This window comes from Eptatretus burgeri, chromosome 7 (assembly GCF_056783735.1).
Source record: "Eptatretus burgeri isolate ZD-2024b chromosome 7, Ebu_testis_v1, whole genome shotgun sequence".
NCBI lineage: Eukaryota > Metazoa > Chordata > Myxini > Myxiniformes > Myxinidae > Eptatretus > Eptatretus burgeri.
In genome coordinates this window covers 50,897,813-50,916,590 of record NC_140967.1, presented here as the reverse complement: position 1 = coordinate 50,916,590, position 18,778 = coordinate 50,897,813, and the positions used below count along the sequence as shown (strand labels likewise).

At 40.9% G+C, this 18,778-nt stretch overlaps 1 protein-coding gene across 5 annotated transcripts in view; it reads left to right on the top strand.

Annotated features, from left to right (window-relative positions):
- Window positions 1–18,778, top strand: part of LOC147023246 (zinc finger homeobox protein 3-like) — a 585,945-nt gene that overhangs the window by 305,736 nt on the left and 261,431 nt on the right. For all 5 annotated transcript variants that reach the window (XM_085888473.1, XM_085888475.1, XM_085888472.1 and 2 more), the window contains one exon: window positions 5,272–5,542. In XM_085888473.1, the coding sequence (XP_085744599.1) occupies window positions 5,272–5,542 (271 nt within the window). The remainder of the gene's footprint in view (window positions 1–5,271; window positions 5,543–18,778) is intronic.

The window sequence follows — 18,778 nt, the reverse complement described above, 5'->3', positions numbered from 1 at the left end:
TCCTGGCATGAATTTCAGCTCACGCATCCCAATAGGAAATCAAGCAGTGACTGGTGTTGGGGATTGCCGCCCGCAATGAGCGTGCAAATTTGAGGATCCATCCGAGGCCTGACCTCTCTTTGTCTGTGGCCCATGCACTGCTGTCTCAATGTACTGTATCATAGCAACAGCACCATGAAACACAATGGCCACTGGGTCTCATTCCTGTAAACTGCATGGCATAGTCATTAATCTGATGAAACGCTCATCATGTCCGCTGCAACTCAGATACTGGGTGGGATTGGGCCCGCAGGGTCTGCATTGCAGAAAGAGTGGATTCGGCCTTAGCTGTCTGTGTCAGTAACTCGACTGCTTGATAGATGACGGGAACCCTCCTGAAATACCAGGAAAGCTTCCCGTCCCAGTGAGCAGTTTTGCAGAAAAGCAAAAGGCTAATGTAATATCGGGCGACCGGCACTGGTGCTTACTGTGTGAAATGCTAATCTCCTGGCACTAAGCAGTCGGCTGCCGGTGCCTCCTCTTGTACAAAATCTAATTACATACATTTTAATTTCATTTCGTCTGCATGCAGGGCCAGTGCTTTGGGAAATTTATTTCATATTTGCAAGTGTCTCGCTGAGGAGGTGAAGTTATGAAGAAAAAAAACAGACGCTTTCTCATTTTCCAACTGTCGTGCCTACCGCTGTCTGCTTATTGTGACCTGCCATAGTTGGTCATTGAAGGCATTAAACAATTAATTTGATCCTTAAGCTTGTTGGACACAATAAACGATTTTTTTTTGTTGTAAATTGTATGAGTAGACAGTAATGGTTAATGTGTTTGTTTATCCTAACCTGTGAATACACTCTAATCCCTGAACAATTACAATGACGATATGATTTAGCATATTGTCTAAATAAAATTAAAAAAAAAATAATTACCTTATGATATAGATTATGTCTCTGTCATCATTAATAATGCACTTATTCTGGTTCATCCAACTTATCTGTTTTTAGGTTGACAAATAGTCTTGTTTGACACAAATTAAATCACATTTTAAAATAGATTTAGACTTGGAAGTCCTTCAATTGTGCAAGGCATTCACAACATTATATATTATATTATTATGAGTGAATATGATTGTGAAGGCTCCTAAAGAAGACATGATGCAGTAAAATAACATCAACTAATTCACAACACTCAATCTAATTAATTCATACAGATGTTATAAATCAAAAATATAACCAATGATCATCAATATATTTCCCTAATACCATAAATGCAGAAAGGAGCCTTTTTTGGTGATCTGATCTATGCCATTGCCCCCATTATCTTTTGACCCCAGATATGAATCCCAGATATAGGTTATGTGGTCACTCATTATCTCAATTAAAATGTAATTGCATAACAGGTGGCCAATTCATTAAGACTTCTTAAAATTCATGAATGTTCATTCGTGTTTGCTATCTGAATCCATTTATCCTCACAACTATGTAATATACATTTGACCATATTCTCCTCGCTAAATGAGCTGCGGTAGATTCCTGCTTCTGCGGATACTGGTACATGATTATATCGAACAAAATACAGTGTAAATAGCTGAGTTTAAGCAACCAGGGTGGTTTCGAAAATAAACTGTGAAGAATGCACTTTTGATTGAGTTAAAATTATCGTACTTCAAAGTTTCTTCTCCTGGAAGACAGAGCATCGAAGTTCATTAGGTTATAAGCTTGTCCATTTCTGACTTGTGCAGAGCAGAGAAGTCATTTTGTTTTATATGCTGAAGAAAGCTATTTCATTGCATCCCTGGGTGGCATCACATGAATAACAGGGGTCTCACTTAACTCAGCATGGGAACCCTAGACTAAAGCATGGGGTTGGTGGGTGGGTGAAGGAAGAGAGTGCCTGCAAAAAGCTTTGGAGGAAGGAGAGAACTAAAAACAGCTTCTCACCAGGTATGCTTCAAAGGATGCAAAGCTGAGGCTTAAGATTTTAAAAAGGTACTAGTCCATTTTTAAAGACCCTGAAAAATTAATCCTCTGCAATTAGGAACAGCCACAGGAAGTGCAAGGGAGAAAGGATGTATTGTCTGAGCTCAACTCGTCACACCCAGGGCAGAGAGGCTTTAGCCCCAAAGTCCAGCCAAATAATAGCCTGCAGGTGTTTCAACAAACAAGGCTTCTTTCCCAGGCTTGCCAAGAAGACCTTGCTGGGTTGTGAAGAGCACAGGGCTTCTGCGTCCCGGTGGTCAACTTGAATTCCGGACCATGCCTCCTGCAGACAACTGCAGCTGCGATGTTTGCTCACTGTGCGAAAATAAACGGGCCTCGGCTGACGTTTACAGAACTGCCTCAGAAATATCTTGTTACTGTTTCCGTTAGCATTCGGCACTTGTCTTCATAGTGGACCCTTCTTCACCAGGTGGGTTTGTCCTTTTCGGAAGATTAAATTTGGACTCGTTTCGAAAGCTCGGATGTATACGTACATCTTATCTTTACAGACAAACATATTTCACCCTTTTACAAACATATATTAGATCATCATGTGATTTTTGATCAACTTTTGCACATATGCAAAATGCAGTTTTTGCTTTTTGAAAAGCAACAATATTCAGAGACAATTGCATTATTTGCCAATTTCCAATATCCCGTCTATTTCCTCCTACACACTTTTTACACATTTTAATTTTCTCCTCGGGTCACCTTTGCAGTGATTTAGTGCATCTCAAAAAGCGTTTTGGTCTTTGAAAAACTTTAGCATTTCATGAAAACAAGGAAACATTTTTCCCGCCTTTCGAACCGTGTTATACGCCAGTGTGGGTTGTTCCCACGCGGAATCTGTAAATAGCACGGCCATCAGTGGCTCTCTAAATGAAAGGCCTATTCTTCTCAAGTCACGAATTGGATAGTTACACAGTCGCTTGCAGGCATTTTGAATATCACAGCACATGGTTTAACATTGAATGCCGGACACGCACGGTGAGAAGTGGGCTTTACGAGCCTTGCACAGTCCATGGTGAAATGGTAAAATCCTTGACTCAAAACTGGTGAAATGTAGCAGAATGCATGACCAGTAAATCTTTTCGATTCAAGGTTGAATGGTTGAAACGCAAAGGCAGTTCAAGAAGCAAAATAAATAAATAAATGGTTATCTATATCCTTTACAAAGGTGCCTTGCATCTGTCGAGTAGATTGATGTCCTCACTCACAGGTGAGGCAGAACAAAAAGCCACCTTGCATTCTTGCGGAACGGCAACGGCAGCATCATTGCCATGGCGGGTACAGCTGTGTTTGGTATGGCAATGCTGACTATTGTGACCAAGTAGCCCTCCTCCTTCAATTTGATGCAGTGGTGTAAAAAAAAAAATTGGTTGCATTCATTTTTGACAGACGACCATTTTGTCCACAACCCAGTGATTCATTTTGTTAGCACTCAATTTCTAATTATCATTTTCTTAAATATGGAAACACATGGGTTTTATGTTGTCCTATTGTTTCGGGGAAAATAAATAAACACACATTATTATCAATTACTTATACCATCTGGAAGAAAATGAAAAAAAAAAAATATATATATATATATATGGGTTTTATAGCAGGCCATTTCATTTGGCCTGATCCCTGATTTATAAGCACTTATTAAGAACCTGGATTAGCATCTAAATGTATCTTTGAACACTCTTTGCATCTGTGTTTTTTTGTGCCTCAAACAAAGCAAGGCTGTAATTAGTTTCTACCTTTTTCGCCCTGCTTTAATCTGTCGGTCACAAGATAATTAATGCCATGTGTAATTTGTTAGCGTTGAATGGTGCATGAGCCTTCACATGCTTAGCAACATGCGAGAGGAGAATGCGAAATTAATGAAAGCGATGTTTTCACCAAGTACCTTCGTATTCGCATTTTGATGTCACTTGCTGAGTGTACTTTGAGAGACTTCCCCAGGCCCGTTGCACCATACTTAGTGAGCTTCTGACATTTTGCTCTGTTGCTTGCAATTAATTTTTAAATCGCAGGGATACAAACAATTCTCCAGCTAAAGGCCACAGCACCTCAGTTCCCACCCTTTCCCCCCCCCCCAACCCCAAATTCTCCCACCCTCCAAGCCAAATCTTGGCTTTGTCAGTTTTCGTTGTCTTGGAAGCTTCATTTGGGAAATTGCGATGAAAATGGCAGGCAAGAGTAAGCTTCAATGTCGATGTTGGGGAACTATGGACCAAATCAGAGCACAAGTTACTCTTGGGAAGATGTAGTGAAGAGGCAGAAGCGACAGCAAGTACAATCCAATAACGTGGATGACAAAGCACTTCATGTAAATAGTTACAAAATTAGCATAATAAAAGGCTGCCTAATAAAATTTCGTCTTTAACGGAGCGCTCTTTTGTAAAGACGCTAATCCTAGCTTTATTTTTTTTTCGGCCTTAGGGGGTGGCGTCATTTGTAAACCGTCGGGCGGCAGATCGGAAAGGACGGGATAGAAAATGATTGGCCAGCAAAGAAACTGCCCATCCAACCCTCCTGGATTTGACACAATAGGCACAGACTCTCCAGCTCATTGACAGCCATCGCGAAGATGGCGAGGCCTGTCTAGGCCGAATGTTCGTCCTTGTCATACTCGCTTGAATCTGGACCCAGCAACATGCCCCGGATTCATGAGGAGAGCCTGTGCACGAAGGCGGATATCAGTAGTCACGTGAGACTGCCCACACATGTTTCAAAGCAAACTGTCTCAAGTGCTTTGTTTCTGTGAAATTTTGGCATTTGTAATTTGAAGATGCAACGGCATCTTATTGCCCAATCTTTTCACACAGCTATTAATGAAGATTTTCTACAGCATCTTTGTGCGCAGCTGTTTGTCATGTGAAGATAATATTGCACCGTTTACATTCTATGGTTGTGCATTATTTCTGCTTTCCTGACCACTGATACATTGATGTTGTATGCAAAACAGTGCCTAGCTTCTGTTGTGGGTCAAACTGCCTTGTAAGTTTGCCTAGTTGAAGCCATCCTTTGGGAGAAAGGGTCCCACCCAGCCTTTTATTCTTAGGATGCCAGCTGACCCTTGTGTGTTTCTCTGTCGGCTCCCACTCTCCCTCTCTGACTGCTCTCTCCTACCCACTTTTTTTTCAACCCATCCCCACCCATCTCACTTCACCCTCTGTTTCTTCAACAAATATCTTCCTTCTCATGATACCCAACCTTCTTGCACTTCTACCTGAACCCTTTCTTTCCTCCCCTCATCAAAACCTTTGGAACTCCACCCTCTTTCCCAATCCCTCCCAAACCCCTCCTACAGTTTCTGCAACGACAAGAACGGACGGCTGGGCTGGGTCCGGAGAACTGCCGATATGTGTGCTCTCTCTGTGATATTGCGACACACTCCAAGTTGAGTCTTCTTCAGCATGCCCGCTCACTGAAGCACCAGCAAAGTGCTGGCCTTCACAGGCTACAGCGGTTACAACAGGGCATTGCTGTACCTGAAGGGTCCTGCACCAACCCTGTGGAAGACTTTACAGATGTATTCACAGTGCTGCCAGGAACCACAACCACGACTACGCCAGCAGCTGGTAAGATTCGCCAATGACCGTCGAGCATTAGCATTCCTCCATGCAAGAGGCACGAAGCATGAAGTTATGTTGCATACAATGATATTCTATCTCTCCCAACTCTATTTATCCTCACATTTATCCTCACATTATCCACCCTGCCCTTTTTCTCCATGCCATCCCTCATATAATCTTTCTTCACCATATCAGATTTTATCCCTTCTATTGAGTCCATCTATAAAGAGATCACATTATTTATGAATGTTCTCTTCCATTGCAATTGTGGCTGCATCGTAGGTGGACATAGCATTAATAAATAGGTTTGGGCAAATTTGAAATATAAATTGGAAATTTTGAACTTATAAATCCACCTGATAACCAGACTGATTGATGGTCTAATATAAGGCTATCACATACATTCCAGTGTACACAGCATCACCATGCTTACCTTTCTGAATAATATAATCCCTCTACTGCAGATGATCCACCACTATGATAGGATGTTAATGATCACAAAAACAAATTGGACAACCCCGTCATGTTTCCTCTTCGATATTAAACAGGAACCCCCCCCAATATGAGCAGGTGGTGAAAAGTAGCAACCCTGTAGTATGTTCATGAACAATCATTACAGGTCGTTGTCTGGTGCACTCATCACCAGATAATTTTGACCTTTAGCATTGTGACCTTCCAGAGCTAAAATAAAAAAATTAATATTCCATCAGTGGTGATGGAAAGAACATTTATCGATGAAATGGGGAATGATGCAGATTCACATATGGTGAACATCATGCACGACAGGTTATTTTTCAGGTACAATTGCATCACCCTGTCGAAGAGTAAGGCAAGGTAAACTGACCGATGAATTAGTTCAACAAACAGTTGAAACTTGTGCCTTGTGAGATGTGTGCACTTTATCTACGATCTTGGACAAATCTCAGTCAGCAAGGCTTTGGTATAGAGCCGAAACTTTGTGACATCACCTTTCCACTGAGTGTCTTAGCAGTGATACACACTGCTTGACCAGCTGTTACATTGAATATCTGAGTAATCTTAGTAATTGGCCTATGCATTGGGCAGTGAACTGCCCAAATAATGTGTACGTGTGAAAGGGAGTATTGCATGGGCTGTAACGCCCACCCACTCATCCGTCCAAGCATCCACATTGCAGCTAAACACACCTATGTGGCCCCATCACCTCCTTTTCCACACGCACCCCCCAAGAGGCATGCTCCACAAATGCTGGTGTCAGCATCCAGCCTCGCCTGCACAGCTTGTTCTAGTTACTTGCTTTGTACAGGCCTGTGGTTGAAATGGTATGGGGGGTGGGGGAGGGTGATGGTGGGATGTGGGAGGCTCGGGGGAAGGTGAGGAGCAATAGGCAGTGTGGAGAAGAAACTGGGTGGGAGGTGGAGGGAAGAGCGGAAAGGGGTTGCAACACATTTTGGACATGAGCGCTTGCTTGGATCTCGACCACTCCTACTTGGCCCCCACCCATGAGCTGGAAAGCTGTGTTCTCGGCATGTCTTCAGCTTGTTGGAGCTTGCATAGCTTTCCACCCACCTTTCAGTCCTCCTGCTTAGCCCTCCCTTTCTCCTTCCCTCGACCCCCAGTCCACTCAAGAAAGGTTTCCATTAGGCAAAGTTTCTCCCCCAGTGTAATCTTTAATTTCCGTTCCCATTACCATAATGCTTTGGTTCCAGCACGATTCAAGGCCCAGCTACGTCGGTTTGATCGAAAACACAAGAAAGTAGCAGAAACCATGTATCTCATTAAGAGCCTGGAATGATTAAGATTTATAAAGTTGTGTCAGTGTGAGATCTGCAGCTTTTTAAGGAATACTTCTGCGTGCTTTCAAATATGAACTCTATTTTCTCATTCATTACATGAGGCTCCTCTTTGTTATGGTGCCGAAATTTTCCTGCACTAGGGGGAGGTGGGAGTGAGGGTGGGGTTCTGGGGAATGAGATTGGCTGCTATCATCGGTCAGCTTCCGGTGTCTGAACAACAAAGCACGGACCTTCAGAGGAACCAGAACATTTTCCCTAACGCAAAGTAACATTTTAATGAAAGCAACCCTGCTTTGATGTATTGGGTTAGAAGTTTTAATTTATTTTTATGGTTATGCAGTTATGCTAAATACACCCGTGCCCTTTCTTAACCGCAAGACCCGAGTCTGAAGTATTAATCGCAAAGAGGGGTAGGGGGTTCAGTAATTGGAAAATTGAACAATGTCATGAAAATTACTTTGGTAAGCAAAGCTGCTTTCAATCAGGAGAGTTTTTGTTGTGGATAAATTGGTTCCGTGTGAGGGTGGAGTTCACTTTCAAACCTGCGCCGAGTTACCATCAAATCATTTTGTGTGTAACGAATGGGCGAATTATAATAGTCAAACTGCAAGCATCCATTTTTTGCAGAACCTCAGACACGATGTTCTTTCCATGCCAGTTGCATTTTCCATTTTTTAGTACAGTTGGTTTTCAGCAATAACAAGACAACAACATTTGGCCTCATGGAACCGGAGCACTTTAATGAGGAATGCTGCAAAAATACATTGTACTGTTGCATACCTTTAGATCTTAAAGTTTCTGTGATATTTTTGTACATGTGTGTGTGTATGTATGTATATATATATATATATATATATATATATATATATATATATATATATATATATATATATATATATATATATATATATATATGTCAAACTCAAAGACATGTGTCCAAAAATATAACACTCAAAAGCAATGTTTATAAGTGTGATGATATTTGCATCATCGTTTCGGTCACTGTTTTGTGATCAAAGCTTTTTTTTTTGAGGTCACGTCCACTGCTGCTTTTGGAAGGCTGAGGATCAACCCTACAATGCTGTCACTATCACTTTAACAACTGGGTCAGTGGAGCAGCTCTCCACAAGAATCGCTTGCCAAAGTCTAGGATGATGAAATGAAAAGGTTTCCCATTGAATTGCGGAATGCATTATATTGACAGGCTGTCTGGAGCAGCGCTGTTGTTTAACACTCAACTAGCCTCATATTGTTTGCAAGTGTCAAATGAACCAGTTTTATTATCCAATCAAAATGACATATTTAAAACAACACGTTCCGTCGTCCTTTGTCACCCCCTTAAAAAGGTAGAATTAGATCATTACAATGGTGCCCCTGATACATTTCCACCATGTTGGATTTGACTGGAGCATCAAGTACGCAGTTCAGACCATGATCGATGGTGCCACCATCCCTCCCACTTGTCACTAAAGCCATACCTTCAGCTAATGGGTGGTTCAACGAGCACACTATTGTCCTGGGCTTTTGCGGCGCGGTCGGAGTTTAACTAACTGCGAGGGGTCGTTCCCCATCGCGCCGCTAACCTGATCAATAGGGAGCAGTGCGTTGCTGATCAATCGGTGCACGGCGGAGTCTGCCCTGAAGGATTCCGCCAGTTCCTCTGATGCTAACGCGGATGCGTGTCGAGTACGTTGACCTGTCATGCTTTGACAGGACTGGATGTCAGGAGAATCCGTATTGGATTTTGACGTTGTTTCAGGCTCAGTTTTGTGATACATAACGCTGTAGCCGCCGGAGAATAAGGAATAATGATTATTTTTCTCTCCCCGTAGTTAAGCTGAGATTGATAGAAAAATCATTATTACATGTAATGCATCCATCCCGAACCGTGGTGTTTCCTCTCCACCGATGCTTCTCATTGAAACAATAGATGATTATGCATTACGCAAGGAGGGAGATTATGTCCGCAACATTCATTTAAAACATTTTCTTTGATTACAAAAGCATCCTTTCATCCCAGCTATATGATTACGGTAATTACACAAATTAATGAAATAGTATTTGCAAATTGAACAAAATAACCTTCATCTTACAGCATTATGCAAGGTTCGTTGTGGGTCAAGCATTTGTGCCTTGTTTAAAGCAAAGCAGGAATGTGACCATGACCTTCATTTCGGCACTTCTAATGATTCATAGCTGCACGGCCTTGCCTCTCCTGAAAAGTGTGGCATGAAGAATTTTGTTTTCTTTCCTGTCCTTCCAAGTTCCATAAAAGTGTGGTGTAAGCATGTTGGACTTTGAACTTTCATTAGCTCTTAATCCCATAGCTTTTGCCATCTTCACTATATCTCAGTTCCTCAAATCACAACGAACTCCCCACTCCCATGATGCTACCATTCACCCCCTTACAATCGCCCTCCCTCCCCAACTTTTTGCCTCTGCCTCCCAGAGTGCACTGGATTGCTGAAAGGACTGTATTATTGACGAAACGGCACATTCTCACCTGTCGATTACCTTATCGCAGGACTCTGGCCTCCATTTTAAAAAGAGTCAGACACTTGTTATCTGAAGGTATTCATTAGGTTGAGGTATGCTGTCATTGTACTTGTAGCTTGGATATGTTGAACTCAAAAAGCAGCAACTCTGCAAACACTCAAATACCTTCTTTAGTTTTTTTCTTTTTTTTCTTGGATGACTTCTCAGGTATTGCTGCTATAACATAATCCACTCACTCTCTCCCAAGCCGTGACAGTGCCACGCAACATCTGAGCCACTGCAGAGAATTCCCCGGCAATCTTGTGCAATCAAATTCATCACAACATAGATTGAAGTGTGATGACTTGACTTTCATCATGGCTGATTTGGGCTTTTGATGTCTCCTTGCAGCTATGGTACATTGTGCTGCTGAAAAAATTTCATCAAGTCTGTATCACACGCTAACAAAGTGCAGTTTGTAATGAAGCATTCTCAAAGGTTCTTTTTAACTGCTAACTCTTTCCAAACGGACATAGGAAAATGTTTAAACCTACGCTAAGTGCAAACAGCTGTCCCACCTGTACATAGCTTTCCATTTATTGTTTTTCTTTTCTTGTTTTTTACACAAGTCATCGACTCACACAACATACATCGCCACTATGTATGTAGGCCTTTATGTATATATCTCCATGTCACCCATGTCATGTTGTATGAAATGATCATGAACTCTCAGAACATTTAAGTATTGCTAATCCATGGAACGAGAACAAACTATAGTCATTCAACAAAAGAGAAAAAAAAATGATAAACACCATATAATTCATACATGAAAACATTATAACACAAAACATAACAATCTATATGTTTATACAGTCCACATGTCACATATAGATTTTAAGGACTCTATTTTAGGGCCGATACCAATTTGCTTGGAAGGCAGAGTCAACCAGAGACTGTGAACATGTCCCATGTGCAGTCCAGAGGAGGCATGTTGGGCATATTACCCCATTCCTGTCGGTCATTACTGAGCCATCCTGGCTTATAGAGACAATACATTAGGGGAAGCACACATACAAACACCACATTGGGGGGGGGGGCAATCAAAATATTTTTCGACAGGAAGTCCACCCACTGCCCACCATCTTCACTATAAAGAAGGGTATATCCTTTTCTTATGTAAAGTATTTTTTTTTAAATAATTTTCACAAATCTTTCCCTGCAGCAGATGAATTTCAACATACCATTATAAGTTACAATATAAGTTGTGTTTTTGCTCTGAAATCGTTTGCAGGGCAAAAACTTTTGATTTTCCCCCCCCCACTCCTCTTATGCGAAAATGCTGTCATCAGTGTTTTCATGCATGCCTGGCGGTGGCTAGTTGGAATATTACATTTTCATCATATTTGAAAATATGATGAAGTGGTGGCTGGTTGGGTCATCAGCTGAACTCATATCATTGATGCTTTAACCATTTTGGATCAGTAGCTGTAAACGTATTTGTTGGCAGCTAATATGAGGGATATTCAAAATGTTGAAAGAACAATATACTCATAATCATACAAGATATACAACCTTAATATTAAAAAAAAAATCCCTTGACTTCATTGTTCCTGCTCGATTTGTCCTTCAAACCGTCTACACCAGTAAAGTGGAAATTTTCAGCCATTTTTTTTTCTTTCCACTATATCTCAGCTGCTTCAGTCATTTCCTCATCATCGGCAAATCGGCAGCCATGCAGGTGTGACTTCAAATGTTGAAACGCATAATCGTGATTAGTGGCCAAGTCTGAGTTGTACGGGGGTGATCCAGCTGCTCTGAGCCACAGTCATGAGGAGCAGTCTGTGCAACACCGCCCTTGTACACAGATGCGTTGTTGGAAAGGAGGAGCACACATTTGGTCTACGTCCCTCAGTATTTATCCTTGATGATTTTTGATGCAATATCCCCCATGCTTGCAGTTGTTTGTTGCACGTAATCAATCAGCAGGTTTCCCAAGGAATCCCAGAAAACTGAAGCCTGATCTTTCTGGCTCAAGGTTGGGTGCAAAATTTATTTGGTGGCGGTGATCCCTTATGCTTCTACTCGATGGATTCCAGTTTTACTTCAGGATGCATGAAGTCACAATTCTCATCATTTACTATACAAATGATAAAGTTGGCCAGCTCTGTGTTAAAACATTCAATAGGCTTGCAACATGATACTAGCCATTGTTGTCGATTAGTGTGTGTTCAGATTTCAGGGAACTCATCTTTCTGAGACCTTGGACTTGACCAAATGTGCCATGGAGCATAGAGAAATCCTCCATCCAGCGATCCTCTATGATTAATCCCTTGACTTGGCTAACGGTTTGTGGATCAGTCACATCTGCTGGCCACCCCGACCTGGGGTTATCTTCAAGGGACTCACATCCATGCTTTAAGTCAGCCTCCCATTTAACTACTGTAGAATATAAGGGCACACCTTTGACGTACACGGCCACCCTTGTGTTCATGGATTTATTTTGATAACACCTCACTGGTCAATTTTGGTAAAATCTACAGTCATATGGCAGAGCAAACTTCTGTTTTTACTCTGAAATGCCAAACAATGTAAGTAATATGAAACTAATAGGATATAACAAGCCTACAGGTAGGTTTATAATGAGCAAAATAAAAAGTCATGGCTCTCAAATGCCAAAATAAATTCCGTTCCAATAACTTTTTGACTTCCTCTTGCACTACTACGACGTACAGCCAATAATGAACTCAGTAACAGTGAGCAAAACCAAAGCTCCAGTTGGAGTTACGGAAGGAAGACATGTGACTTGTAGGTTAGCAGAAACAATTTCATTGTTTAAACAACAATACACATGCAAACAAATAATGACAGAAAAGTTGTACAACATAATGTTTAAAATACACAAAGAAACAAAAAAAAAAATCTTGTTGCAGGAAATGATGATTGAAAACAGGAAAGCAATAATTTACAAATACATATTGAGACAGGAAGCATCATTATTTGGAAGACAACATATAAAGTAATTTAGAGAGTAATCAATAGTACCAAAAAACATCTCGATGCAGAGCAGAGTGGAGGAGAAAGAAAAGAAAAGACAAATATACAGTCTACATATGAATGAAACGGTGATTTAAATAATGAACAAAGTAAAAACAAGTAGCGCGGTACATTCAAAGTACATCACCCCCATGCCAAATAAATAAATAACGATCCTCCAGCGTGTGACATCGCCGGAGCACCTTGCAGCACCCGGCGATGCCACCTTGCAGCACATGGAGTCGGAATTGGGAGGGAGCGATGTACAATTATTGATTGATTAAATGATTAATTACATAATTAAAATTAATAAATAATAATCCTAAAACAATTAATGTCTCAATCAGTTTCTGAACAGAATACTTAAACCACCACTGTTTCATCCGAATCTGTAACTTTTTGAAAACTAAGTAATTAATCGAAAAATTAATAATTAATTGATTAATCAATAAATCAAAAATGCCCTTTATAGCCAAATCACGTGGTCACTGTCATGCCCAAATATCAGCTTCCCAGCTCAAAATATGCCTGAGATATCGATAATACTAATAATAAATCGATAATAACTAAATAATGAATCAATTAATTGATTAATCAAAGAACATAAAAATAACGTTTTCACCAAAGCACATCTTCACTTTTGTGCCCAAATTTTAGCTTCCGAGCTCAAAGGATGACTGACATATCGCCCGGAAAAACAAACAATCAACAAGAATACGTCGTGCAGAGCACGACACTTGCAAAATCCATAAAGCAAATTTGACCTCAAAAATAATTGGTGGTTGAATTCAATACCAAATATGCAACTCCTCTTCAAATTTCAAGTCAATCGGATGAAAATTGACAATTTTATAAATTCGGCCTATGTTGACCTTTTGGCCTATGTTGACGTAAAAAAAAAATTGTTCGTTGAATTCAGTGACCCGATATGCAAATCCTCTTCAAATTTCAAGTGAATGGGATGAAAATTGAGGATTTTAGAAATACCATGTTAGTTGTTGACCTTGGGCCTATATTGACCTTTTGGTACATTTTGACCTCAAAAAATAATTCACTGGTTGAATTCAGTGACCTGAAATATAAGTCCTCTTCAAATTTCAAGTCAATCGGATGAAAATTGACAATTTTATAAATTTGGCCTATGTTGACCTTTTGGCCTATGTTGATGTAAAAAAAAACAAAATTGTTCGTTGAATTCAGTGACCCGATATGCAAATCCTCTTCAAATTTCAAGTGAATGGGATGAAAATTGAGGATTTTAGAAATACCACGTTAGTTGTTGACCTTGGGCCTATATTGACCTTTTGGTACATGTTGACCTCAAAAAATAATTCACTGGTCGAATTCAGTGACCTGAAATATAAGTCCTCTTCAAATTTCAAGTCAATCGGATGAAAATTGAAGATTTTAGAAATACCACCTTAGTTGTTGACCTTTGGCCTATGTTGACCTTTTGGCCAATAATGACGTAAAAAAATAATTGGTGGTTGAAGTCAGTGAGCTGAAATTTTAATCCTCTTCAAATTTCAAGTCAATCGGATGAAAATTGAGGATTTTAGAAATCTCACCGAAGTTGTTGACCTTTGACCTATGTTGAGCTTTTGACAATTTGATGTCAAAAACAATAGTCTTCTTCCTTCTTACATACTCCACCATGTGGTGAAGTTTCGTGAAGGTCAGTTTAAAATTGTGACCTGCAGGCGATTGATAGACAGACAGACAGAATAAACCAATGTCACCCGCAGGGTGACCTGTATCTTGCCAAAAGGTGACCACGTGTGACTTCTTTAAGTCACACTGAGGTGAACAGAGCTGCTATCCACCAGGAGCGACTCCTTGAGGAATATCTGACTACGAGAGATTCCGATGAGAATCGTTCTACAGAGTAACCATGAAAAATATGCTTTTGCCTCATAACGTCACCAAATGACGTCATAATGTCTCAAGCTTGACATATCTAGAAAGCACTCATCGAGGTGTTCAATTTGAGGTACTACACGATATGGTTCCTAAAACTTGAAAATTTGACCTTGGGGTCAAATATGTTTGACCTGAGGCGCTAACCATGAAGGTCAAGGCCAATCGCCACCAAAAATTAATTAACTGAGCGCCAGACCATGAACTATATTCCCATGAAGTTTGAAGACGATCCGATCAAAATTACTCAAAAAATAAGGGTTTCGTCGACTCCCCTGATTTGCGACAAAGTGACCTTGACCTTTGATCTTAACCTTCAAATTTTTATGCGCTGAAAGGGACCTCTATAGGCCTCTGATATGCGAAGTTACAAAAATTTCCAATCATAACTGTGCTCTGCAGAGTGATTTATACGTAATTACAGACCAAAAAAAAAACCAAAAAAAAAACATATGAAGGTCAAGGCCAATCGCCACCAAAAATTAATCAGCTGAGCGCCAGACCATGAACTATATTCCCATGAAGTTTGAAGACGATCCGATCAAAATTACTCAAAAAATAAGGGTTTCGTCGACTCCCCTGATTTGCGCCAAAGTGACCTTGACTTTTGACTTTGACCTTCAAAATTTTGTGCACTGAAAGGGACCTCTATAGACCTCTGATATGCGAAGTTACAAAAATTTCCGATGATAACTGTGCTGTGCAGAATTTTTTATACGTGATTACAGACAAAGAAACAAACAAACAAACAAACAAAAAAAAACATACAAGCTGACTAACATATCTTGCAAAAACTTCGTTTTGGCAAGATAATAACAAAATCGACTGACCAATATACTTGAAAAACGGAGTAACAACTGGGTACTCCCTTCTTTCGGCACCCGGCGATGACGTCATGCATCGCCGAAGTATGGAATTGGGAAGGCATGACGTACAACAGTTAACAATCATCATTTATTTATTTATTTGATCCTCTGGCTGAAGTTTCTTCCCTCTTTCCCAACATCCTGTTGACATCTCTTTTCTTCGGAAAAGGCCAACATCTCTCTCATCATTGAATGAGTGACAAAACCTCCACATATATCGGTGTAAAAAGCTGAGATGAAGTGGTAAATATAAACTAGTTTAATTATCTCGGGTTAGACGAATTAAATCATGCGTAAAGCTCATTTAATCTAACCCTCACCCAAAAGCTATTGCGAAATCGACAAGTTTTTGTCCCAAAATGGTGGTAAGTAGGACGGTTTACAGTTTTGATTATATGTTGTGTCTATGCACCACACCGCTGATAGTATTTACGTTGGAAAATAACTGTAACGAGGGATATCCGATGTTCTCACTTCGGTGTCTGGTGATGGGACTTTAATAAAACTGGCGGCCGCCATTTGCCCAATAACATACGCTGGATTATCCACATCGTTTGCCCCCTTTCATTCCTTGAGGGTCTGAGCGTAATTACGGATCCATTAAAACCCTTTCATCCTCGTGCCCTCTGCCATTTTAATTGCACATAATCACTGCGTATGCACAATGTGCTTGAAGGTTTTCGACACAATGCTCCACACTCCTCCTCCTCCTCCTTCTCCAACTCCTTCTCCGAAGAGTGCTGATCTCAAACCGCATCGCCACCTACAAGGTTTAGGAAAATGGCAGATGCTGTAATTGTCAAATGTCTGCGCGTCAGATTTGAACAATAGGAGAAACAAAACCATAACTACATGTCGGTGGCCCTTTTTAGGCTACTTCTGCGATAACAAGCGACAGCACACTGAATTGCCTCTCTGTTAACCAGCATGATCTGGAGCTCTTTTGTAGCTGGAAATATGTGATAATGCTGATGTCATTTTGAAGGCTTTGAACATATGGTATGATATGCACCAACTTGAAGAGGAAGCAAAAGTAGAGGTTCAAATCATGATCAGGCTGTGAAGAAAAGGAAAGGGCGACGATTGAAGGTTTCTGACACCTTGTCATTCTATCTGTTGGATAAGGTGATTTGAAACGGTGTTACAATGAACTGTCTTTTTGTGTTGTCGACTAAAACATTTGTTTTATGCATTGTGCATTCCTTTGTGATGACAAACGCTTGTTCCATTACGTGAAGCTTGTACAATGTTCATTTGCCCTTCTAAAGATCTCGTACCAGAAAATGAAAGCCACACAGGCACTGCACATTCTAATGACGGCGATAATTTCATCCATGGAAGAAGCGGGATATAATGGCGTCACTCACTCACTATAGGTGTGTATTGGCACTCACTGCTTTACTAGCAGCTGGAAATGCTCAAAAATGAATTTGAGAATCTGGGGGAAAAAGTGCATGTTTACAGAAGTGAGCAGATGCAGATGCCATCGAGCCGTTTGGCACATGGTCCGGCTTGGGAGCTCAGGATATCCAACTGAGACCAGAGCTTTGATAAAAAATATAAAAATAAAAAAAAAATCTCTTTAACATCTTCCTCAACCGATCCCGCTGTTCATCTTGAGAGTAATCTTTTGCCTGTTCTTTTCAACAAAACCGCTGTGGCACTAGAATCATCAAAGCATGAAAATTCATCATGGTTTCCTCGTTTTGTCTCCTCAACGAGGTTGGTGTATGCAAGGAAGGAGGGTGGTGCATTCGGATTTTGGTGAGAGATGCGAGGAAGTGGTACTTGTATTACAATGGTCAGGTGATGGTGATTGAATTGCGGTATTACAACAACGGTCAGGTGATAGTAGTTGAATTGGTATTACAATGGTCGCAGGTGAATGGATTATGGAGCATGAAAAACTAAGGTGTGGTGATGGAAGGGGGATTAGCAAATAGGTTGGAGAAAAGGAGCTTGCTTGTGATGATGAAAGCACGGTATTAATTTTGTTAAACTTAATATTCTTTCGACCTCATTTCCGTGTTTTGTCATCAGAAAGGAATTATTGTGCTTCCACGTTTTATCAGGCAGCCTGGGGTGAGGTCTCCGCATTACTCGCCCCCTAAAATAATCACCCAAGATTAAGCTCAGCTCGCTCTCCCACCTGGGAGAGGTTGCCAGGCGACAGGCAGGGGAGGATTTTGTCTGCGGTTTTAGCCAAACAAAGAAGCCAGGGCTGCTATGGGTGCAGGTTTCTGAAGGAGGAGCCTTTGGGTGTGTCTGTGGCCCTCAGTGCTGTGCATTGTGCGTTCCCCACATGCCTGCAGCCCACCCTGTCTCTTCCATTTCACCATCCTCCCCTTACATATACCCTTCTGCCCCAATCCCATGTCACAGTGCACATACATTAAAATTGAGGCGAAAGTTGGATGGACAAGAAGGCAGCAAGAGGAGACGAGAGATGCTTGTGCTAAAGAGATAAGGGCAGACAATGAATAGCTGATTAGCTTTATGACGTTTAGCGATGTGCTTGCAGTTTGAGAAATGAGGAATATCAATTTAAAGGTGCAAGAGCGGTGCACAAAACTGTGAAGGGCACGACTAAGGCAAATATAGGTCTAGCTTAGTCTTCCAGATGAATAGGTGCAACTTGGTGAGATGGTTGGAAAGGCGGTCGCCTGTGATGATTATGGAAGGCTTTATATTGGGAAGAGTGCACTATGGACGAGTAGCAAAAGCTCAATTTGCATGGTAATGGGAAATTACATTTGGTTGAAAGTGTTCATCATCTACTGGCTGATCTGTTTATAATTTGTACAGTGGGTGGCTCAATTTGCATTCCTCGTAGTGAAAGGCTGTCTGAAATGCAAATTTGAAAGGCTTTCGGTAACACTGATCATTTAGGCAAGCACACAAAGAATCTCAGCATGCAAAAACACATGTGCATTTTCTTCCAATATTTTGCTGTCGTTCTCCATTCAAACATGTTTCTGTCTTAGCATGGACATGTTAAGATGGTTTGTTCCCTCCACCTCCACCTCCCCCCACCCCCCCCTCCCAAAAAGTCTTTGTACCAATTTCACATTGCCCTTATGTTTTAATTAAATCATTTAGACCTTCCAAAAGGCCATCCTTTAGCACCCGATGTGTTTGACACCTTGCTGTAGTGAGGTTGTCAATTTGAATAGCAA